Here is a 25,450-nt window from a genome sequence, read left to right on the forward strand (position 1 = left end):
TATGGTTCAACAGATACTAAGCTAGATAAATATAAGAGAATTGAAATGAAATTCACTGCAATAAACATTCAGAACACCAAAAACAAACTATCTAAAAACAGCCTGAGAGAGAAGAGATATCACTTATAAAGAAATGACAATTAGGCTGACATTAAGTTTTTCAACAGCAAAAATGGAACCCAAATACCAGTGGGATAAATTGTTAAACTACTGAGAGAAAGGGTGGGGAGCACACAATGCAATGGAATTGTGCACTTGCAACCTGTGTGATGCTATTAGCCAGTCACCTCAATATATTTAATTTAAAGAAGGAATGGCCAAACCAGAAATGTTTACCTAGCAAATCTTCACTCATAACAAAAAAGCAAAAATTTTTTTCATATATGCAAAAACTATGAAGCATTTAATACCCACAGATGTAAAGTAGAGGAACTTTTTAAAGTATATACTTAAGAAGAAAAGAGTTCTGTTAATAGGACTCACCCTGCTTGGTAATACAGCAAGATTGTCAAAGAGGATTGAAAATATGTGAGATGCTCTTCAGAGCCCTAAATATAGACTCAGAAATGTTGAGAAATAAAGGGATGGAGAAAGATACAACAGGCAAGTACCAGAAGTTTATGGCGTAGGTATTTGATTATCAAAGTCAACTTAAAAATGTTTTATTACGGAAGAAAAAGGTCATCAGATAATGAAAAATATTAAATTCATCTGAAAGATTAAACAATTATAAATCTGTGACTTTACTTAATTGCCTCAAAATAAACATAGGATAAAAAAACCTGATAAAATGATAGGGATAAATTGACAAATCAAACATAATGGGAGATTTCAAAACACAATACTCTATTATTGATAGATTATTTTTTAATCTCATAAAGTTTCAAAAAAACCTTATAGATCCAGATAACAGTGTGGTGATTCAGGTAGGAAAAGGGTGTGGGGGTGGAGGTGGGGATAGATGGTGATGGAGGGAGATTTGACTTGGGGTGGTCAATACACAAAGCAGAACACAGCTGTTGTAGAAGTGTGCACCTGAAACCTGTATAATTTTATTAGCTATTGTCACTCCAATAAATTCTATATAAAAATGAGACTCATGAACATAAAAGTGGTTACCAGAGGAGGGAGAGGGGGAGGGGAATAAAAAAGGACAGATATATGCTGACGGAAAATGATTTGACTTTGGGTGATGGGCACACAATACAATCAACAATTCAAATGTTATAGAGATGTTTTCCTGAAACCTATGTACTCTTATTGATCAATGTCACCCCATTAAATTTAATTTTATAAATAAAAAAAAAGAAAACTGTAGCTCAAAGCTTGTTATGAGACTCCAAAACCAAAAATTAGAGAGCCCTGTATCCGACAAATAGAAAAGAACATTCCTCTTGAACACGCATGGAAAAATTACAAACATTCATATTAAGTCATAAAATAATATCTAAAGAATTAGTACAATAAAAACACACTTTCTTCTTTTTTCCTTATTAAGTGAGAGGGAGGGAGGCAGAGACAGATTCCCACATGCTCCCTGACAGGGATCCAGCCTGCAAGCCACCCAACAGGTGATGCTCTGCCCATCTGGGCCGTTGCTCCATTGCTCAGCAACTAAAGTATTTTAGTGCCTGAGGTGAGGCCATAGAGTCATACTCAGTTCCCGGGGCTAACTTTGCTGGAACCATTTGAGCCATGTCTGCGGGAGAGAAAGAGATACAGAGATGGAGACAGCGACAGGGGGAACAGTGGAAAAGCAGATGTTTTCCTCTCCTGTGCGCCTTGACTGGGAATCGAACTCAGAACTTCCACAAGCTGGGCTGACACTCTACGAATAAGCCAACTGGCCAGGGCCAAAAACATATATTTCTAGACACAATACAATTAAGTTAGATGATAAGAACAGAAGAATCAAACAAATTAGCTCTTTTAAAACACCTCATAACAACTCATGGTTCAATGAAAAATTAATAATGAAAATTAAGATACTCAGGAATAAAAAGTAACCAAAACAATACATAATAACTGTGTACGATTTATAATAGTAGTGAGAATTTGATCTCTTAAGTACTTATATTAGAAAACATAGAAAGCTTTCAGTCTCAGAACTGACAGGGGCAGGTGATGGAAGGGATGAGCTGAACAAAACTCAGATAAAGCAAAATGCAGGCAATAATAAAGAGAAGTTATTGAACAAGGACACAAAGGTATAATAGAGAGACTCGAAAAACCCAAGCTGATTCATTGGTAACTTAAGAGAGGCTGTGAAACTTGCCCACAAGAACACGGGTAACAAATGGAAGAGCCAGGACTTGAATTGAGGCCGCCTGTCTCCACAGACCAGATTCTTCACTACTTTGCTCTACTATCTCAAAATTGCCGTGCATAAAATAAAGACTGCAATATCTGACTACATTAATCTTAATGATATCTATGCATAAATATTCTAAGGCAAGATATACAACACATATAACTGAGAAAAGATTAGTGTTCAGAATATATAAAAACTCCCACAAATCAGTAAGACAAAAAACACAACAACCCAACAGACAAATGGGCAAAAGACACTAAAAAACATTTCCCAGAAGAGAAAACAAAGGGCCAGTGAACATACGTAAAGACACTCCTAAGTAATCTGGGAAATGAAAGTAAAAATAAAATGCAATGTGATTAACAATTTCTCACTTTGTATAATAGATAACTGTTGCCTGACCAGGTGGTGGCACAGTGGATAGTGTTGGACTGGGACACTGAGGGCCCAGGTTCAACACCTCGATATCACCAGCTTGAGCACAGGCTCATCCAGCTTGAGTACAGGCTCACCTGCTTAATTAAGCACAGGGTCGCTGGCTTGAGCATGGGATCACAGACCATGACCCCATGGTTCCTGGCTTGAGCCCAGAGGTCACTGGCTTGAGCAAGGGGTTACTCGGTCTGCTGTAGCCCCCCAGTCAAGGCACATATGAGAAAGCAATCAATGAGCAACTAAGGTGCCATAACAAAGAACTGATGCTTCTTATCTCTTTCCTTCCTGTCGGTTCCTATATGTCCCCACTCGCTGTCTCTGTCAAAAATAAAAAAATTAAATAAAAACTAAAAAAATAAAGTAGAAAATTGTCGCCTGACCAGGCGGTGGCGCAGTGGATTGAGCATCGGACTGGGATGCAGAGGACCCAGGTTTGAGACCCCAAGCTCTTCAGCTTGAGTGCGGGCTCATCTGGTTTGAGCAAAAAGCCCACCAGCTTGAACCCAAGGTCACTGGCTCCAGCAGGGGGTTACTCGGTCCGCTGAAGGCCCACAGTCAAGGCACGTATGAGAGAGCAATCGATGAACAACTAAGGTGTTGCAACGCAATGAAAAACTGGTGATTGATGCTTCTCATCTCTCTCCGTTCCTGTCTATCTGTCCCTGTCTATCCCTCTCTCTGACTCACCGTCTCTGTAAAAAAAAAAAAAAAAGTAGAAAATTGTCTAACCACTAAATTGTCTACCTGAAACTAATACAAAATGCTCTTGAATGTAAACTGTACACAGATGATGTATTATAGAATTATATGCTTGAAACATATATTCTTATTAACCAATGTCACGCCAACAAATTTAATAAAATAAAAATTAAAAAAATAAAAATAAAATGTGCTGGTATTTTAGGGGAGGAGGATTGACAAAAATTAGAAAGTTTGATAATACCAAATGCTGACAAAGATGCAGAGCTATGGGAACCCTGATATATGCTAGGGGAATGCAAACTGACCCAACTGTCTGGAGAAATAACTGGGCACTATCTTGTATGAACATTCATCTATCCCATGACTCGGGAATTCCACTCCTAGATATGTATCCTAGAGAAACTAATTTTTTTCTCATTTTATTTATTTTATATTTAGTAATTAAATGTAATGGGGTGACACTGGTCCATAAGAACACACAGGTTCCGGGTAAAAATCTCTATAGCATTTGAACTGTTGATTGTGTTCTATAACCATCAACCAAAGTCAAATAATTTTCTGTCACAATATATCTGTCCCTCTTTTCTCCCTTCTCCCACCCCCACCCCTTGGTAACCACTGCATTTTTATCTATGTCCATGAGTCTCAGTTTTATATCCCACCTATGTGTGAAATCATACAGTTCTTGGCTTTTTCTGATGTACTTATTTCACTTAGTATGATATTCTTGAGAAATTCTTGAATGTGTATACCTTGAAACAAATATAAGAATATTAATAAAATAAAAAAATCTGGCAACATCTGTTGTCCATTAATAGAAAAAGGGAAAACAAAATGTGGCATATTCATAATATACAATTCACAATGTATCGCAATGAAAATAAATTAACTAATTATACACATCAAGGATGCTACTCTGAAACATAATATTGAGTGGAAAAAGGAATTTACAGTGTGATTCTATGTTTAAAGCTCAAAAACAGGACAAACTGAATATATCTTTCAGGAGTACCATATTTCCCCATGTATAAGATGCAATATTTTTTGAAAAATTTGGGGTCTAAAAACTGGGCGTGTCTTATACAGTGGTTGTAGATTATTTAGTAGCATTTCCTGCTTTTTCGCGCTTCTTGTATTTGTGCTCATTATTCAATGAGTTAAACTTGAGTTCAATAACTTTATGTAATACATTTTTTTTCCAAATTTCAGGCCCCAAAATTAAGGCGCATCTTATACATGGGAGTGTCTTATACATGGGGAAATACGGTAGGTAGGTAGGCAGGCAGAATGATTATAAGAGCAGAGCAATAAAATATATGTTTGCAAATACTAAATCCTGAGTAAATCTTATTTTTGTCTTCCTAAGTTTCATCTCTTATTCACGTATCAAGAAGAAACAAGAGAACCAGTGGCGATCTTAGACCTTACCTGCAGAAACACTGGGGCAACTCCCCCTGGCCATACAAAGGGAACAGAAAGGGGGTGTTGCCGTAGCGCCCAAGGCAGCGGAGGAAGTGCTTGGTCGCTCTGAGGCCATCAGTGGTGCTGCTGGCTGTCTCTGAGGTCATGGCAATTGAATGCAGGATAAAATATTGGAGGTTAGGGGTTAACTTTTGAGTTTTTAAATATTCAGAAAATGTCATCTCTTCATAGGCTGTGAAAAAGAAAAATGAGGATTCAGTAAAATCAGAAGCAAACTTCAATTTAAAAACACTACAAAGAAATGAGATCAAGTCTGTTAAAACATGTGGCAGAGGGCATGGGGCAGCAATATTATATTTTGGACAGAGACCAGTGATTTTGGGGAAAAAAATTAAAACCAGAAATCTCACTATTCTAATTGCATTGAAGGCATAATCTTTAAGCTTTAAATGATGAACTTTATTTTATTACAAATTTTAAAAAGTAGAAAATCATTAAATAACGTTTTAACCATCACAATTGTTTTCCATGGTTGGCAATAATCTTACTTTATCATTAAAACTGCAGAATTGACCCTGGTTAGCTCAGTCAGTTAGAGTATCATGCCAAGACACCGAGGTTGCAGGTTCGATCCCCAGTCAGGACACACGCAGGAAGCGACAAAAACTAGGGGATCGGGGAATGTGCAGATACTCCAGTGCTTTTAGCCTTTTGTATAGTGCATTTTCACCAATGAAATAAGTTGTTTTTGCATCTCATTTGCATAATAGAACAACTTTCTTTGACTTATTGTTTGCTTTTCTGATGTTCTTGTTTAATAAAAAAAATCAAATGCTTCTTTTATTGTTTTATATTCATTTTGAAATATCCCTTAATTTTTGTGAACAGTATAAGTGCAACAACAAATGTATGCTCATCTCTCTCTCCTTACTCTGTCTCTTTCTCTCTCCAAAATGAATTAAAACTGCAGAAAAAAAAACCATAGAAAACAGACACAGACAAGAGTGCAGGAATGGCAAAGGGAAAGGGGGTGAGGGTAGGTAGGGGTGGGCAAATGGGCACAATGGGGAAGAAAAAAGACGTAGCTTGGGGTGGAGCAGATGGTGTTTTATTGAGCTGCACACCTGAACCCTGTGTTTGTGAACCAATGTCACCCCAATAAATTCAATAAAAAGAAAATAAAGCTACAGAGTAATGCTAATAATTGTATTTTGAAACATTACATATGACAAATGGAAAATTTATGATGAAAATAATACTAGGGAGAAATAGTTGATTTTTTGAAATGTATATTTCTTATTAAAACTAGAAACAATGAACTGGCTAAAAAGTAATGAAACATTTCTTTGTGACTAGTGTGATCAGTCTACTGCCTTATAATCACACCACAAAAGATAAGGTACCCAAAAACTATTTCTTTAAACCAAAAACAGAAAAAAAATGCAATTGAACTGTTAGTGATAGTAAACACAATTCTATGACAAAATACAAAAAACTTTATAAAAATTACTTATATAAAGAAATGAAAATTACAAAAATTTACTGAGAGAATGTTTATACCACTTTGAACAATTTGACAGTATCTAATGGACTTAAAGCGTTAAAAGCAAGAGCTAGACTTTTTTTAAATTTGATTTTATCAGGGTGGCATTGGTCACCAAACCATACACTTTGCAAGTATCCAACTCAACAAAATATCATCTGCACATACAGTAAAAAAAAAAAAAAAAAAAATACTGCTGCAGTTCTCTTTGTACGTACTTTATAAATTAATTGTAAACCATATGTTCCTATTTTGGATAACTTTTCCAGTCCAATACCCTTACAGCTTAAAGCTCTGTTACTAAATGCGTATATCCAATTTCCAACACACTGTAGAGTAACTGGCCCCAGATCCCACAGTGAGATGAGTCAAAGCCAACACGAGAAACCCTGTTTTCTAATACAGTGGTTTGCACCATACCATCTACCTTTTTCTTTTATTTACATTTTCTTTTTTATTTATTGATATTTTTTAGTGTGAGAGGAAGGGAGAGAGACAGAGACAGGGAGGCAGGAACATTGATCTGATCCCGTATGTGTCCTCACCAGGGATTGAATCAGCAACCTCTGTGCTTCCGGACAATGCTCCAACCAACTGAGCCATCCAGCCAGGGGTACCTTGTTGTTGTTGTTTTTTAATCAATCAAAATGAAAAATTCAATATTCCAAACACAAGTATCTTTGTAAAATGAAACATAATTTATTATTGACGAAGAAATTAACGGCACAATGCAAAAGAATATAATAGTCACTCCCTTATACATGGATCCATTTTCTGGGGTTTCAGTTACCCATGGTCAACTGCAGTCCACAAATATTAAATAGAGACTTCCAGAAATAAACAATTCATAAATGTTAAATTGGCCTGACCTGTGGTGGTGCAGTGGATAAAGCGTCGACCTGGAAATGCTGAGGTCGCCGGTTCGAAACCCTGGGCTTGCCTGGTCAAGGCACATATGGGAGTTGATGCTTCCAGCTCCTCCCCCCCTTCTCTCTCTGTCTCTCCTCTCTCTCTCTCTCTCTCTCTCTCTCTCTCTCTCTCTCCCTCTCCTCTCTAAAATGAATAAATTTAAAAAAAAAATTAAAAAAAAAACAAAACAAAAAAAAACGTTAAATTGCACACAGTTCTAAGTGGCATGATGGAATCCTGTGCTGTCCAGATCCGCCCCACCCCATCCCGCCCTGGCCTGGAGCCACCCCTCTGCCCTGTAGTCACAATGCATGCGCCATATTCACTCAACAGCCATCTCAGCAATCAGATCAAATGCATTGTAGTGATTGTGTTCAAGTGTGTATGTGTGTGTGTAACACAGAGAGAGAAACAGAGAGAAGGACAGACAGGGACGGACAGGCAGGAAGGGAGAGAGACGAGAAGCATCAACTCAGAGTTGTAGCACCTTAGTTGTTCATTGATTGCTTTCTCATACGTGCCTTGACCAGGGGGCTCCAGCAGAGCCAGTGACCCCTTCCCCAAGCCAGCAACCTTAGGCTCAAGCCAGAGACCCCACGCTCAAGCCGGCGACCTCAGGGTTTCAAACCTGGATCCTCTGCATCCCAGTCTGAAGCTCTGCATCCCAGTCTGAAGCTCTATTCACTACGTCACCACCTGTTCAGGCCCTTAGTCTTATACTTAGTAATAGCCACAACGTGCAAACATAGTGATGCCGGCATTTCAGATATATCAAAGAGATGCCATAAGTTAGATTTATGTATAGGAAAGAACATAGTGTATATAGCATCTGGTACTCTGCAATTTCAGGCATCCACTGCGGGTCCTGGACAAATCCCCTGTGAATTCCCTGTATCATCCACGAAGACCCCATTGACAGCAATATTTAATTAACAAGAATAAAAAGTACCACACAGCACAGCGTTTCTTCAGTGCTAAATGCTCTCTAGCTCACTGCGGTCACAGTCGCCCCCAGCCATATGTGGCTAGAGGATGTGAAATGTAGCTCCTTTGACTGAGGAACTGAATTTTAAATTTTATTTAATTTTAATTAATTTAAGTTTAAATTGCTACATGTTGCTCATGGCTAACCTAGTGGAGAGTGCTCAGTAAGAATATATTTTAAAAGACTAATAAGGGGTGCACTATATCAGAGCAAGCATATTAAAATAATAAGAAAGTTCAAATAACTGGAGAACACAAATATGTGCAAAACAGTACCTTTGTATTCATCAGGACGATCCTCATATTCCAAACAAAATGTAAGAAACTTCATCAGCATTCGCTTTTCCACCATAGTAAGGTGCTTGCTATTAAAAACATCAGCTCTCGAACAAGGAACCTGAAACACATGATTTTAAGGTAAAAAACTGCTTCCTAGTGATAAACAAGTATTCCAGAACACACCGTTTCATTTCAGTATAACAAGATTATTATTTCCATTCTTGTCTGGCTGTTTCACTTTACCTTCCATTAGTTTAAAAGGCATCTCTGTTGACTTCATAGCTAATTAATTCATGAGCTCTCTTAATTTGCCAGGTTGCTCCTTAGACCATTAAAAAGGCCAATGTCACCTGACCTGTGCTGGCGCAGTAGAGAGAGTATTGACCTGGAACGCTGAGGTCGCTTGTTCGAAACCCTGTGCTTGCCCGGTCAAAGCACATATGACAAGCAACCAATAAACAACTTACGTGAAACAACTATGAGTTGATTCTTCTAGCTCCCCGCTCCCCACCCGCCAACCCCATAAAATCAATAAATAAAGTATTTTTTTAAGAAAGTCCAATGGCACGCCACCTCTAACTAAGAACAGATGACAGGCCCTGGCCGGTTTGCTCAGTGGTAGAGCGTCGGCCTGGCGCGCAGGAGTCCCAGGTTCGATTCCCAGCCAGGGCACACAGGAGAAGCACCCATCTGCTTCTCCACCCCTCCTCCTCTCCTTCCTCTCTCTTCCCCTCCCGCAGCCAAGGCTCCACTGGAGCAAAGTTGGCCTGGGCGCTGAGGATGGCTCTATGGCCTCTGCCTCAGGCGCTAGAATGGCTCTGGTTGCAACAGAGCAACGCCCCAGATGGGCAGAGCATCGCCCCCTGGTGGACATGCCAGGTGGATCCTGGAAGGGCACATGCGGGAGTCTGACTGCCTCCCTGTTTCCAACTTCAGAAAAATACAAAAAAAAAAAAAAGACAGCTCAAATCTAGCAACACTGCCCAAAATGAACACTTACTCAACACCAACATCAAGCTGCAGAAGTCCTCGTGAGAAAATTAATGATTTTTAATTGAGCAATCTCATACTAGTTACATTTGTAAATCATCATGCAAGACTGGGATTTTCTGCTTTGCTAGGAAAATAACAATCTTACCTTTTTTATCCTATCAAAGGAAAACATAATAACTTAAGCTTATATCCAGTTACAACACTGGACCAGCATAGTACCTGTTCCACTCTTCCTTCTCGAAATGCAAGAATCTTGGTGACATTTTTGAACTCTGCGTAACGACTGACATTAGATTTGATTAGAAGGTCAATTAGCAATCCTCGAGAATACAGCAGCTGTACCAAGAAAATATTTTAGAGGATGAAATAAAAGGAGAAACTGAGAACAGAAAATAAAGATACATATTTTTGTTATGTGTTGAATTATTTGTAAAAAGCATTATACCTATTAATAGGTACATAACATATTACAGGGTAACAACTGATTATCTAAAATTCAAAATCCGAAAAACTCTGGAATCCAAAGGTTTTTCAGACCTAGTTTGGCAACAAAACCTGACCCAAATAGATAAAAGATTCTTCAGCCTTTGTCCCACTCAATGTGAATCTTCATATATCTGACTGCAGAAATATTAATAGATTTCATTAGACCGCCTCCTCAGATGCCACTAAGACTGTGACATCATATAGAGCAGAGCTCATGTTCTGTATTACTTCCTAAAATACATATTTTTATTAAAGTGATTGGGGTGAAATTGGTTAATAAAATTATACAGGTTTCAGATGTACAATTCCATAATACATCCCCTGAATGTGGTTTTCTGTGTTCACCACCCAAAATCAAGTCTCCCTTCATCACCATTTATCCCCCCTTTACTCTCTTTTACCTTCTCCCCTATCTCCTTCCCTCTGGTAATAATCATACTGTTTCAGTGTCTATGAGTTTTGGGGTGGTTTTTTTTGGGCTTAATCTAAAATACTTATTTTTCAATCTGAATAATGGAACACACCAAACCTCAAGGGTTTTAGATAAGGAACTGTAGCCTTATAGAAGGCCAGGTGGTTGTTAAGAAACTAGCTCACTGGACCTCCTCATCAAATAAAAAAAAAAAAATTGGTTATGCATTTCCACCAAAAGACACAAATTGTAAGGTCCTCTGTAATCCCAACAGTCTAGATTTATCTGAAATATGCCTTTCTCAAGAAGTGAGGATGGCCAGTTATTGCCAACATGAGTGATTGATTTTATCTTTTAACATCTGGCATAACCAATATCAGAGAGACAAAAAACATTTCAATAGTATTAACTATCATGTTTCAAATTTAACCAAATGGTTCAATACAACACATTTGACTATTTTCTTTATTGAGACACCTTTAAGTGTCTATAACGCAATAAATGTTAAAAACTTAAATGTTACATCTGTAATAAGGAAAATAAAATGTTTAAAAATTAACTTTATTTCAAACAAAAAGAGAATTTCAAAATACATTTAAATCATTAGACTGCATGTCCAAGAAGCCAGTAAAAAAAATTCTGTTAATAAACGATGAGTTAAGTGCATTCTATGAAATACTTATTAGTCTAGCATTGTGCAAAACAAACAATATTGGCCTTTTTTTTTTTTAACTATTCCAATTCTACTGACTGAATTATGGCATGTTACTCCATTACTTTTAGCCTAACATACTATACAACTGATATAAGCCCATGCTTTTGAGGATATGTTGCCAAGTCTTAAATCTGGTATTATAATAAAAAAGGTGCTTCAAATAACTCATTTGTTTAAAAAATATTTGAGTTTCAATAATCCCTCAGTACTTATTATAATTTCACAAATATTAATATATCAAACATAAAAGGTATGTAACTCTTGCCTGACCAGGTGGTGACACAGTGAGTAGAGTGTTAGGGATGCTGAAGACACAGGTTCGAAACCCTGAGGTTGCCGGGTTGAGCGCAAGATCATAAACATGACCCCATGGTCTCTGGCTTGAAGCCCAGGGTCAGTCACTTGAAGCTAAGGTCGCTGGCTTGAGCAAGGGGTCAGTAGCTCGACTGGAGGCCCCTGGTCAAGGCACATATGAGAAAGCAATCAATGAACTAAAGTGCCACAAATATGAGTTGATGCTTCTCACTTCTCTCCCTTCCTGACTTCTCTCTCTCTCTCTCTAAAAAAAGGTACATACCCTTAATGAGATCTAATAAAGCTTAAGATTTAATGACAGCTTAAAAAGCAATGCATTTAAGATATCACTCAAGAGTGAAAACACATTTCAATGAAAACTATTCTCAACTTTTATCTAAAGCATAGAAATAATGAGTATGTTACCATATTTAAACTTAAGCTTCTTTTTCATCACTAAGTGCGCTAAGCACAGAAATTTCACAGTGGTGAAAGGCTAAAGAATCCTTCACCTTGATTAAAATGATGGCAACTAGATTTAATAAGTAATCATTTTTGCTTTACATGGCATGTTGCTTCCATAATTAGTAAGGTTATGGATGTTTTTAGAAGTGAGTTTTAATTCTAAGAACTTCATCTTTGATCATCTTGTTTATTGGTCTAAGAATCAGTATAACACTAGATGGTATATTATTTAACTAACCTACCCTGAGATGTAAGATCACTTGTGAATAGGCTGCATTCAACGCATGTACAAGTGTCAAGTAGTTTGGAGATATCAAACAGAACTTTAGGAAAAAGTAGGGCTTGTGGTAGGTATTTGGCAATCATCCATAAGCTTAGATGTAATAACTGCAATTATTAGAACTGATAAAATCTCCAATAGTGACTAATTGCCCCATGATCATGGAATACAATGCTCTGTACACAGTAGGTACTCAAAAAATGTTCTCCAAATGACTAACATTAAAAAATGATAGTAATCCTCTTATATTGCTATGGTTACACATTCTTTACCTTCTCCTTTTGTTAGAATGAGTACAGTAAGTTATTATTGGTTATTTAAATGTATGAGTACATAAACACTTTCCAGAACAAAGTACAATTGCCTTGACGCCTCTTAACATATTTGCTTTAAATTTACCCTGAGCACTGTTATGAACCATTCACGCTCATAAAAATACTCAGAAATCACCTTCAGAGTCTCCTGAAAGCTCTAGCATCTAATAAACTATCGCCCCCTCCGCTACGACCATCAGTCACCTTTTCACTCAAGTACACAGATTCCTACACAAACTCCAAAAACGAAAAAGCAATGTCTTCTACTAATTTGCTGTGCCAGATTTATACTGTATTTCCATTACCCTAAGGGTTAAAGACTGCTATGAGCTAGCTTTGATTCTTAACCATTATTTATTTCAGTGTTTATTTAAGTAAGGCATTCCAAATCCCAAGTAACTAATTCAAAATGAAATTATCCTAACAAAAACTATTTGTTACTTGACATCCAGTGGGGTTTTTTGTTCGTTTGTTTTAAAACTATTTCCTGCTCGTGAGAACAGGAGGCCTACTGGCGAGCTATGATTCACCTGCCAGCCACAAGTCAACAGCAAAGGCAACATGGGAAGAAGGCGGAGCAAGACAGAAGCTAACTCGGACCAGGACGGAATCGGACACGGAGAGCTAAGTGATAAAAAGAAACAGTCAGTAGTTAAAAAAGAAGAAAGCCCTCATATTTTCAGGCAACAAGTTCAGAGAGCAGCAGTGAGGACACGGGGCTGTATCCGCAAATCTGAGGAGCATGCCATCGGCCACGCTCCCTGCTCTGTGACTTGGAACTCGGAGAGTACATTAAGTTGCAAAGCATTAGCTTTGTGGGTGGACTGATGCTACCCTCTGCCCTCTCCTACTTCTTGTCAACGTCTTATTGTTTGCCCTCAACCTCCGGTCTTGATCTCTATTCTTACATTTTCACTCAGCCAGCCCTACAGCTTAACTCTTTTCGGCCACCACCCTTTATCTTACCGATTTTCTATTCTTCGGCACTAAAGTTAGACTTGCTTTCTAAAAACCCAATGCAATATACTGTGTCTGCCTAAGACTAGGACACAGACCTCACATCCAAGGAAAGGATGGAAACGTAACCAGAAGACAACAGCCTTCTTCCCAGCCTTCCTGTCCCCACGACTATGAAATGATTCTCTGAAGCCCTCACACCTGAACAATTTTCAAAACCGCACTTTTTTTCCAGAATGTTCATTATCACATAGATGTTAAAATGGTTACTATTAGGGCTGAAAAAAAAAAAAAAACCTCACTTAACAGATTGATTATAAATAATCAATTACGAATCTGTAATAAGGATCATTAGCGTCTTTCTCCTGATAGAATTGTCCCTGGGTAGTCCGGGACATCAGCGTGGACCCTGTGCTCCAGCACAAAAGCATCCTTGCAACACAGCTCCGAGCCTGTGTAATGCTTTTAACCTGCGTTTAAAGATATTTAACTGAATTTAAAATGTATGCCTATTATATCTTTCTAAAACAAATCTTCTAAACTTCAGAGAATAAAATGATAAAAACCGAGTTCATGGGCCAAGATGCTATTTCCAATCCACTGCAAATCAGTCTTGTTCTATGATCAGATGGGCAAAAAATCGGGACTTACCTTTGATACCAAATCAATATTGAATCTCCTGCCTTCCTTGACAATTTGCGAGTAAGTAATCCTATTTTTCTTTGGTGGTTCTGCAGTGTCTTCGGCTACTGGCATGTTTTCACTTGTTTCCCCTTGTGAAGTTGACAGGACACCAGTATCATCGCCAGGGTTCTCTGCCCCCACTGTGGCTTCCACATCAGGGGCTCCCCGGGCTGTCCCTGCATCCCCGCTGGCCATGTGCTCCACGGGCTCCGTGGTCCCAGGCGGTGACTCAGCCGTGGACAGCCTGGCAGGATTTGCAGCTTCTGTGGAGTTCGCAGCTGTCACTGATGCATGATTTTTCTGCAGTGCACCAGCCTCTTCGACAGCTTCATGCAAATCTTGACTAATGAGAAATTATCATAGTAATCAACACCACACTTCTGATCACTGTACCTGGCCACAGTTCTCTATTGTAACTTTCAATGGCAATCTTTATTTCTTGATCCCACTTAATCTTTCCAAGGTCAGTCACTGTGTGTGGTACCTTCTGTGACCCACCCATTAAACATTCATCATTCTGCTCACGTTTCAATACACTATTAAGATTTAGAAAAAGAACAACCAGTATTTCAGAGTTAAGCAGGCTGTGTCATATGTATATTTTTGATTCTTTAAAGAGGAGAGGGGAAATGTATTTTAGAAACAAATCAAAATAGTGCTTATGAGCATCGCTTTCTGAAAAAACAAATAGAGGCTCAAACCCTGACCCTGTGACTAGATGACTTTGTGAACTCAGACAAGTTACTTATCCTTTCTGATCTAGATGATCCATCTATAACAGGGCTATTATTCCTCTGGACCATAGGTAGCTAATGCCACCTACCTCACAAGATTATCCTGAAGATTAAATAAGCCATCACATGCAAAGAACTGGGCACGGTGCCTGGCACACAGCAAATTCTCAACAACGGCAGCTATCAAACATTATTATGAGTGCTGGTGTTAAGACAGAGTTAGAGGCCCTGGCTGATTGGCTCAGTGGCAGAGCGTCGGCCTGGCATGCAAGGAGTCCCGGGTTCGATTCCCGGCCAGGGCACACAGGAGAAGCGCCCATCTGCTTCTCCACCCCTCCCCCTCTCCTTCCTCTCTGTCTCTCTCTTCCCCGCCCGCAGCGAGGCTCCATTGAAGCAAAGATGGCCCGGGCACTGGGGATGGCTCCTTGGCCTCTGCCCCAGGCGCTGGAGTGGCTCTGGTCGCAACAGAGCGACACCCCGGAGGGGCAGAGCGTCGCCCCCTGGTGGGCGTGCCGGGTGGATCCCGGTCGGGCGCATGCGGGAGTCTGTCTGACTGTCTCTCCCGTTTCCAGCTTCGGAAAAATATATAAAAAAAAAAAAAAGAGCTAGAAAAAAGTGTCAGGAAAGTTGAAGCTGTCTTATCACAATGTAGAATCTACAGAATCTTTCTATTCTCTTTAATGCTGTTTTAGTATTCGTGTTTATTACTCCACTGGAAGCCCCACTTCCAAAGCCACTACTGGAGTTTACATTCTCAGTGCCATTGTTTTCTCCATGACGTTCTATCCTCCACCGAGTTGTCCCAAGGCTCAGCACTGCCCAACAAGAAACTGCCTTGCAAATGAGAGGCATTTGGAAGTAAGCGTCTGTTAATTGGTTAATTGGCAGCTCAAGGATTAAAAACAGCTCACACCTGTTAGAATGGCTATTATTGGCCCTGGCTGGTTGGCTCAGTGGTACAGCGTCAACCAGCCTGTGGATGTACCGGGTTCAATTACTGGTCAGGGCACACAGGAGAAGCAACCAGCTGCTTCTCCACCCCTCCCTCTCCTTCTTCTCTCTCTCTCTCTCTTATCCTTCCACAGCCATGGCTCAATTGGTTCGAACACATTGGCCCTGGGCACTGCAGATAGCCCTGTGGAGCCACCACCTCAGGCACTAAAAATAGCTCGGTTGCAAGCATGGTCCCAGAGGGAAGAACACTGGCCCAAAACAAGAGTTGCCAGGTGGAGAGCCTGGTCACGGTGCATGTGGGAGTCTGTCTCTCTATCTCCCCTTCTCTCACTTGGACAAAAACACAACAACGAATAGCTATTATAAACAAAACAAGTAATAATGAGTGTTGGAGAGGTTGTGGAGAAAAAGGAACCCTCATTCACTGCTGGTGAGAATGTAAACTGGAACAGCCATTATGGAAAACAGTATGGAGGTTACTCACAAAATTAAGACTAGAGCTACCATGTGACCCAGCAAACCCTCTTCTGGGTATCTACCTGAAATATTGGAAAACATTTATTTATGGAAATAAATGTTTTATCTTCATTTATCTTTAAGTTCACTGCAGCATTATTCACAGTATCACAGATAGGGAGACAAGCAAAGTGTCCTTTGATACACGACTGGATAAAAAAGAGGTGGTACATATATACAATACAATACTATTTGACCATAAGAAAAATGAAATACTGCCATTCTGTAACAACATGGATGGACCTTAAGAACATTATGCTAAACAAAATCAGTCAGTCAGAAAAAGCTAAGAACCATATGATTTCACTCATACGGGGGATATAAAACTGTACCTCATACATGCAGACAACAGTACGCTGGTTATCAGAGGAAAGGAGGGAGGGAGTAGTAAAGGGTAAATGGAGTCAAATGCATGGTAACAGATGACTGACTTTGGGTGGTGGGCACATAGTGCAATGTACAGATGATGTATCACAGAATTGCACACTTGACACCTATACAATCTTATTAACCAACGCCATCCCAATAAGTTTAATAAAAATAAAATGCTGATGGTAAAAAATTTTAATGTAAACTCCATCATATAAAATCTTCCTGTTCTTCTATTCAAACCAAATCACCTTCTTTATCTACTTTCTATGGTCTCATCTTTCCTACTTTCAAATACGGTATCTCTAAAGCCTAAATTATCAACTCTAATCTCTGTTTTGGTCCATAGAATTTGTTTACTCTGGGTTATTCTTTCCCCTCCACATATCATAATCCCCCCCTCAAAGTAGTGATGTAATTCAAAAATATATCAACTCTTTAAATATAAAGTTTTATATTTAATAAAAACTTTATATTAAATTTCACTTTGAAGAAGCTGTCCCTAACCAACCACTCATCATCCTACATATAACTCCATGCCACCATAATACACACATGAAGTTTACCTTGCATTATTTTATCAGTTCCTTTTTAATAGTCATTGGATTGTTCAGAATATACTTTATCCTCTGATCATACAGAATATACTTTATCCTCTGATCATACTTTAATTGTCAAAGGAAGACCCTAACATCTCTTCTTCTCTGTTCCTCATAATATCTACGGTATTGCCCTATAACCACAATATCTAATAAATGCTTGATGAATTATTCATACCAGCAAAGAATGGAATGTGTGTGTGTATATATATATAAACAATGTATGAAACAAATGTATTTGGGGAAAAAAATTACGCCATGGCCTGAACAGGAGGTGGTGTAGGGACAGAGCATCAGCCTGGGACGCTGAGGACCCAGGTTTAAAACCCTAACTTCGCTGGTCTGAGCGTGGGCTCACAGACACATGGTCATTGGCTTGAATCAAGGTTATTGGCTTGAGCAAAGAGTCATTGGCTTGGCTGGAGTTCCCCAGTCAAGGCACATATGAGAAAGCAACCAAAAACAACTTAAGTGCTGCAACTACAAGATGATGCTTCTCATCTCTCTCGCTTCCTGTCTGTCACTCTCTCTCTCTCTCTCTCTCTCTCTTAAAAAGAAAATAAGCCATGAAAAATAAATAGATTATAAATTCAAAAGTCTGGGTGCAGTTAAAACAGAGCCTCATTAAAATAACACAATAAACATTGCAATAAAAAAGGGTAAAATGAAAGAATAAAATGACTTTTTTTTAAATGTCAAGAAATAAAATGCCATGATAATTTTACTGTCATAATCTAGTAGTTTTAATTAAATATAATGAAAAAGGACTTGACATTATTAACGTTCCAATAATACTTTTCAGAGCTAGGAAACTATTGTCAGGGAAGTTCTAGTCCAAGAGGCGTTACTTTGCAGATATTACACAACTCCCAATCTGTCAGATTACCGATCTATAAAATGAAGATCATTTCATCTGTTGTAATATAAATGAGCTATCATACATGAAAAATAGTAAATAAACTCTAAAAGATTACTCAAACATAAGATACTAATCAAATATAAAATAGTGTTGCCCTGGCCGGCTGGCTCAGTGGTAGAGTGTCGACCAGCATGTGGACGTCCCAGGTTCAATTCCCAGTCAGGGCACACAGGAAAAGCACCTGTCTGCTTCTCCATTCCTCTGCCTTTCACTTTTTTCTCTCTCTCTCTCTCTCTCTCTCTCTCTCTCTCTCTCTCTCTCTCTCTCACTTCCCCTTCTGCAGCCATGGCTTTGGCTAGACTGGAGTGAGTTGGCCAGGGCACTGAGGGTGGCTACATAAACCTCCGCCTCCGGCGCTAACAAGAGGTAGGTTGCTGAGCAATGAAGCAACACCCAAATGGGCAGAGCATCATCCTCTAGTAGGCTTTCCAAGTGAATCCCTCCCCTCCTCTCACTTAATTTAAAAAAAAATAAAACAAGATATTTTTAAACTTCCCTCAGTTTAACAGACAACTCAAAACACATGTACAGAAAGCACATATTGAAAGCTCTTTGGCCACATAACCACACAGTAGCACCACAGACATCTGTGCCACTCAAAATGAAGGGTGGTAATACAAAATGTAATTTGCATGTTTTCTACAAAATTGTTTGTGCTCTGCATTCACCTTCATTATTTTGAAAACCAAATAAACCATGAAGGATTTAAAATAACAACTTTCAGCAAAAGTTCCATGCCTAAAAATTAATCTGAAAAATGACAGGATAATTAATTACACTTTACAGGTAAGACAGGATGTAGCAACTTCTCTTATTACAGACCACAGTGATGACACCCTGAAAACAGCGGCTGCTCTAGTCAGTAACTCTCCACTGCATTTTGGGAAAGGGGACTTTGCAGAGAGAATGAAATGCACCAACAAATGCTGGACAATCTAAGAGATATACATCAAAATACTTAAACAAAGGTATGTGTAAGGAAAGAAATTATTCTTTGTGAATTCATTCGACATACATTAGCTAGTAAGTTTTACTGTTGTCACCATCATAATTTGGTGAAATCCCTAGCACTACATTAAAAAAATCTGTATTAAAGACACAGTAGTGTCGCCTGACCAGGTGGTGGCTCAGTGGAAAGACCATAGGTCTAGCATTCCGAGGATCCAGGTTCGAAACCCCAAGGTCGCTGGCTTGAGCATAAGCTCACTAGCTTGAGCGTGGGGTAGCTAGCTTGAGTGTGGGATCATAGACATGACCCCATGATTGCTGGCTTGACCTGAGGATGCTAACTTGAAGCCCAAGGTCGCTGGCTTGAGCAAGGGGTCACTCGCTCTGCTGCAGCCTCCTCCCCCCCCCCCGTCAAGGCACATACAAGAAAGCAATCAGTGAGCAACTGAGGTGCTACAACAACAAGTTGATGCTTCTCACCTCTCTCCCTTCCTGTCTGTTCATCTCCCTCTCTCTCTCTAAAAAAAAGAAACACAATAATGTCCTTACTTGCCATTAACAACCACCTTTTTGAAGTTCTATCAAAGTTGAATTTAATAGCTAACTAGAAGCCAGAAAGACACCAGAAAATTCTAAAAATGTAAACTTCATTCCTAAGTAAGCAAAATTCTTTTCTTCATTTATCTTTCCTCAAATTTAAAACTTTATGTTGTGGTTTAAAAAAAGAGTCTAAAAAAAAGATAGTTCTACCTTTTGAAGCGAACTTCAGAATAAAATAATAACTCAATTTCATTAATTTTAAAATATTTGAAAAGTATAAAAACACACTTGCCAGTTGAAAATAAATGACACTGGATTATATGCTTCTCAAAGGAATCTGAGTTCTAAAACGCAACTATAATTTCAACATATAAAGGGGAAAATATGTATCATTAGTTCTTATAAAAATTTTCAATAAAAAGATTTTGGCAATGAAATTTAATGTGATATATATTGCTTATTTGAATTTCAAAGGCCATTTACAATAATACAATTTAACAATATTTCTTAGATAATTTTACCTAACTGCAACTGCTGAATACTGCTTTGTATAACAAAATTTCTTACTAATTGCCCAAAATTCAATATACCCTGAGAATTCTGGAGGTATACATTCTGATACTATGCAATATTGCTTATCAATTAATGGCAATAACAAAAGAATGTCTCGAAGTGAATGTGTCATATTCTCGCCTTGTTACAGTCACCCTTTTAGATGAATCAAATGAAAATTACCAACCAGCTGATTAATGCTTCAGCATAGGTGCTCATTACTTATTTTTAAGCTATTGGGCCTTTTCTCCCCAGTATAGCTTGTTGAAGAGACTGTATTCTTTTACTCTGCTGTATGTACGTTGTTGTAAGGCTATTCATGTCTGATATACACAGTGTATGTTATACTGCTACCCAACTCTTCAATCCTGCAAATCAACATTTACAGTTACTCCTAAGAGTTACAAAAATCACACTATCAAAAGTTGTTGTTCCAGAAAATAGTAATACTAAAAAACAAAAATCAAACAAAACAAAAACCGGGAAAAAAAACCACTGTAATCAATTTTGAATTGCTGCAACATAATATATTGGTAGATACAGTTCCCTATTTATTACAAAGATAAAATGCTGCATAGCTAAAATATCAACCTCTTGTCACCTTCTCCAATAATAAAACTGCATAAGGTGGGAGAGCAGTTACTGCTGGTTACCCACTTACCAACCATTAATTACCCCCCTCCTAACACAAGAGCTGAAATTTTCTTCTAATTATCAGATAGAAGGCACCCTAAACCAGGATGGATCATAGCTGAGCAAAACCCATTATGGTCATTTTACTGACCTTTCTAGGCATCACTTTTGGAGTGAGCAGGTTATCTAGTTTTAGCCAAAGATGGATCTTTGGTAAAAACTGAGGGATATTGGTAAAAATTCACTAAAATAATAATAAAAAAAGCACACATATTAGGAAAACTCTTCCACCTCCTTTCATATTGAGAGATTTTCATGGCATAAAAACCTTTTCTGGAAGCATGACCACCATCCTTTGACTCTAGAAAGAGCATCAGGAAGAGAAAGCTCCCATAACTTCTGGCTGTAAAAACCTGAGGACTGTGGCTGACTGTGCCTGATGGCCCAAAAGTCCCAGGGGTTCTTCTTAAAGGGCCCGTGCACAAACTTAATGGAACTCACTAGCTCTAAGCAACAGCATTAGGGCAGCAGCTCAAAACACACGAGAGGAATAGAGAACGGAAGAAAATTGTCTGTCTCGCTTGAAGGCAAGGACTGGAGGGAAAGCATTCTCCAAAACAGAAGTGCTTGCAGGAGCCTCTGGACTTTTGTACAGCCCTCTCGCAGCAACCACAGGCGGATGCCATACACGTCTCCATCAACAAGGCCAACAAGGTCTGCCCTGCCCTTTGCAGGAGACATGACTGTCAGACATGACTGCCTATGTAAAACTCTCAAGGAATCTACCCACTCCAAAAAAATGCCTAGAACTGACCCCTACCATGGAGGAGAGGTAGAAACCACAGCAACAGCCCCAGTGGGCTGGCACTGGCAACATCGATACCTAAACGCCCCTAGGCAGCAGCGGCAGGGGGGTGGCAGCCCTGCAGACAGACCACACCTAGGGAACACAGAGGCCACACCCAGTGAACTCCAGAGGCCAAAATCTTCTTATACACAGACAAAATGAGAAGGCAGAGAAATGCAAAACAAATGAATCAAGAGACATCCCTAGAAAAGGATCTGATTGAGTCAGATATAACCAAATTAACAGATGCAGAGTTTAAAATAATGATTGGTAGAATGCTCAAAAATGTTGAAACAAAAACAGATGGTCATTACAAACACCTAAATAAAGAGATAGCAAATATGAAAAGGGCATTGAAATAATAAAAAAGAATCAGTCAAAAATGACAAATACAATATCAAAAATGAAGAACACAATGGAAGGAACTAAAAGTAGGATGGATGAAGCTGATGATTGAATTAGCGAGTTAGAAGACAAGATAAATGAAGGCAAGAAGCAGAGCAGAAAAAAGAAAAGAGACTCAAAAAGTCAGAGGAAACTCTAAGAGAGCTCTGTGACAACATGAAGAGAAATAACATCTGCATTATAGGGGTTCCTGAAGAAGAAGAGAAAGAACAAGGGATAGAGACTTTGGTCAATCATATCATAGCTGAAAACTTCCCCAAATTAATGCAGGAAAACATCTCATGAGTTCAAGAAGCACAGAGAACTCCATTAAAGAGAAACCCAAAAAAATCTATACCCAGACACATCATAATTAAAATACCAAAGCTAAGTGACAAAGAGAAAATATTAAAAGCTGCAAGAAAAAAAAAGGCTATCACCTAAAAAGGAGCCCCCAAAATGATGACATCCAACTTCTCAACAGAAACACTTGAGGCTAGAAGGGATTGGCAAGAAATATTCAAAGTAATGCAGAACAAGAGCCTACAACCAAGACTACTTTATCCAGTGAGGCTATCGTTTAAAATTGGAGAAGAAATAAAAAGCTTCCCAGACAAAAAAAAACTCAAGGAATTCACTACAACCAAACCAATGCTGCAAGAAATGCTATGGGGCCTGTTATAAACAGATCAAAGTGGAAAAAGAATATAGCAAAACAGTAATACAGCTTTAAAGAATAAAATGGAAATAAACAAATATATATCAATAATAACCTTAAATATAAATGAATTAAATGATCCAATCAAAGGACATAGGGTAGCTGCATGGATAAGAAAACAGGAACCATACATATGCTGTCTACAAGAGACACACCTTAAAACAAAAGATGCACATAGACTGAAGGTAAGAGGATGGAAAAAAATATTTACACAAATGGAAATGAAAAAAAAAGCTAGGGTAGCAATACTTATATAAGACAAAATGGACTTTAAAACAAAGGCTATAGTAAGAGATAAAGAAGGTCACTACATAATGATAAAGGGAGCAATGCAACAAGAAGATATAACCATTATAAATATCTACGCACCTAATACAGGAGCACCAAAATATATAAAGCAGACTTTGATGGACTTAAAGGGTGAGATCAACAGCAATACTATAATAATAGGAGATATCAATACCCCACTAACATCACTAGATAGATCCTCAAGACAGAAAATTAACAAAGAAACAACAGACTTAAAGGATACACTAGATGAACTAGATTTAATAGATATCTTCAGAACCTTTCACCCTAAAGCAACAAAATATACATTCTTATCAAGTGCTCATGGTACATTCTACATGATAGACCACATGTTAGGGCACAAAAGTGGTCTCAACAAATTTAAGAAGATTGAAATCATATCGACCATTTTCTCTGATCACAATGGCATGAAACAAGAAATCAACGACAACAAAAAACTGAAAAATACTTAAACACTTGGAAACTAAATAGCATGTTATTAAATAACGAATGGGTTAACAATGAGATCAAAAAAGAAATAAAAAAATTCCTAGAAATGAACAATAATGAGCATACATCAATTCAAAAATTATGGGTCACAGCAAAAGCAGTCCTGAGAGGGAAGTTCATAGCATTACAGGCATACCTGAAGAAGCTAGAAAAAGCTGAGATAAACAACTTGACCCTGCATCTAAAAGAACAAGAAAAAGAACAGCAAGTAAAGCCCAGAGCTAGTAGAACGAAGGAAATAATAAAGATCAGAGCAGAAATAAATGACGTAGAGGCTAAAGAAACAATACAGAGGATCAATGAAACCAGGAGCAGGTTCTTTGAAAAGGTAAACAGATAGATGAACCTTTAACCAGACTCACCAAGAAAAAAGAGAGATGACTCAAATAAATAAAATTAGAAATGAGAGTGGAGAAGTAAAAACTGACCCAACAGAAATACAAAATATTGTTAAGAAATTACTATGAAGAACTGTATTCCAAAAAAAAAAAACAACTAGACAACCTAGATGAAATGGACAAATTCCTTGAAACTTATAATCTATCAAAAATTAATCTGGAAGAATCAGAAAACGTAAACAGACTGATTACAACAAATGAGATGGAAACAGTTATCAAAAAAACTTCCAACAAAGAAAAGTCTGAGCCTGATGGCTTCACAAGTGAATTCTACCACATATTCAAAGAAGAACGAACTCATCCTTCTCAGGCTATTTCAAAAAATTCAAGAGAAGCCCTGGCCGGTTGGCTAAGCGGTAGAGCATCGGCCTGGTGTGCAGGGGACCCGGGTTCGATTCCCGGCCAGGGCACATAGGAGAAGCGCTCATCTGCTTCTCCACCCCTCCCATTCTCCTTCCTCTCTGTCTCTCTCTTCCCCTCCCGAAGCTGAGGCTCCATTGGAGCAAAGATGGCCCGGGCGCTGGGGATGGCTCCTTGGCCTCTGCCCCAGGTGCTAGAGTGGCTCTGGTCGCGGCAGAGCGAAGCCCCGGAGGGGCAGAGCATCACCCCCTGGTGGGCAGAGCATCGCCCCTGGTGGGCATGCCGGGTGGATCCCGGTCGGGCGCATGCGGGAGTCTGTCTGGCTGTCTCTCCCCGTTTCCAGCTTCAGAAAAATACAAAAAAAAAAAAAAAATCAAGAGGAATACTTCCAAGCTCCTTTTATGATGTGAGCATAATTCTGATTCGAAAACCAGGAAAAGCCAACACAAAGAAAGAAAATTATAGGTCAATATCCCTGATGAATTTAGATGCTAAAATCCTCAACAAAATATTAGCAAACCAGATCCAGCAATATATGAAAAAAATCATACACCACGATCAAGTGGGATTTATTCTCGGGAGGCAAGGCTGGTCCAATATTTGCAAATCAATGTGATTCATCACATAAACAAAAGGAAGAAGAAAACCATATGATAATATCAATAGATGCAGAAAAATCATTTGATAAAATTCTGCAACCATTCATGATCAAAAATCTCAGCAAGGTGGGAATATAGGGAACATACCTCAACATGTTAAGGGTCATCTATGAAAAACCCTCAGCCAACATCATACTTAATGGGCAAAAATTAAAAGCAATCCACTTAACGATCAAGAAGAAGGCAGGGGTTCCCCCTTTCACCACTCTTACTCAACATACTTCTGGAAGTCCTAGCCACAGCAATCAGAGAAGAAGAAGAAATAAAAGGCATCCAAATTGGAAAAGAAGAAGTAAAACTATCATTACTGGCAGATGATATGATATTGTATATATAG

General features: G+C 38.6%; 1 protein-coding gene across 1 annotated transcript in view; it reads right to left on the reverse strand.

The window, feature by feature from the left end:
• CHM (CHM Rab escort protein) overlaps positions 1-25,450 on the reverse strand; it is a 185,730-nt gene that overhangs the window by 98,976 nt on the left and 61,304 nt on the right. The window contains exons 5-8 of the mRNA XM_066356271.1: positions 14,153-14,528; positions 9,798-9,914; positions 8,583-8,703; positions 4,877-5,102 (exon numbers count right to left, since the gene is read on the reverse strand). Of these exons, the coding sequence (XP_066212368.1) occupies positions 4,877-5,102; positions 8,583-8,703; positions 9,798-9,914; positions 14,153-14,528 (840 nt within the window). The remainder of the gene's footprint in view (positions 1-4,876; positions 5,103-8,582; positions 8,704-9,797; positions 9,915-14,152; positions 14,529-25,450) is intronic.

The sequence above is a fragment of the Saccopteryx leptura genome, chromosome X (genome assembly GCF_036850995.1).
Source record: "Saccopteryx leptura isolate mSacLep1 chromosome X, mSacLep1_pri_phased_curated, whole genome shotgun sequence".
In the NCBI taxonomy this organism is placed as follows: Eukaryota; Metazoa; Chordata; class Mammalia; order Chiroptera; family Emballonuridae; genus Saccopteryx; species Saccopteryx leptura.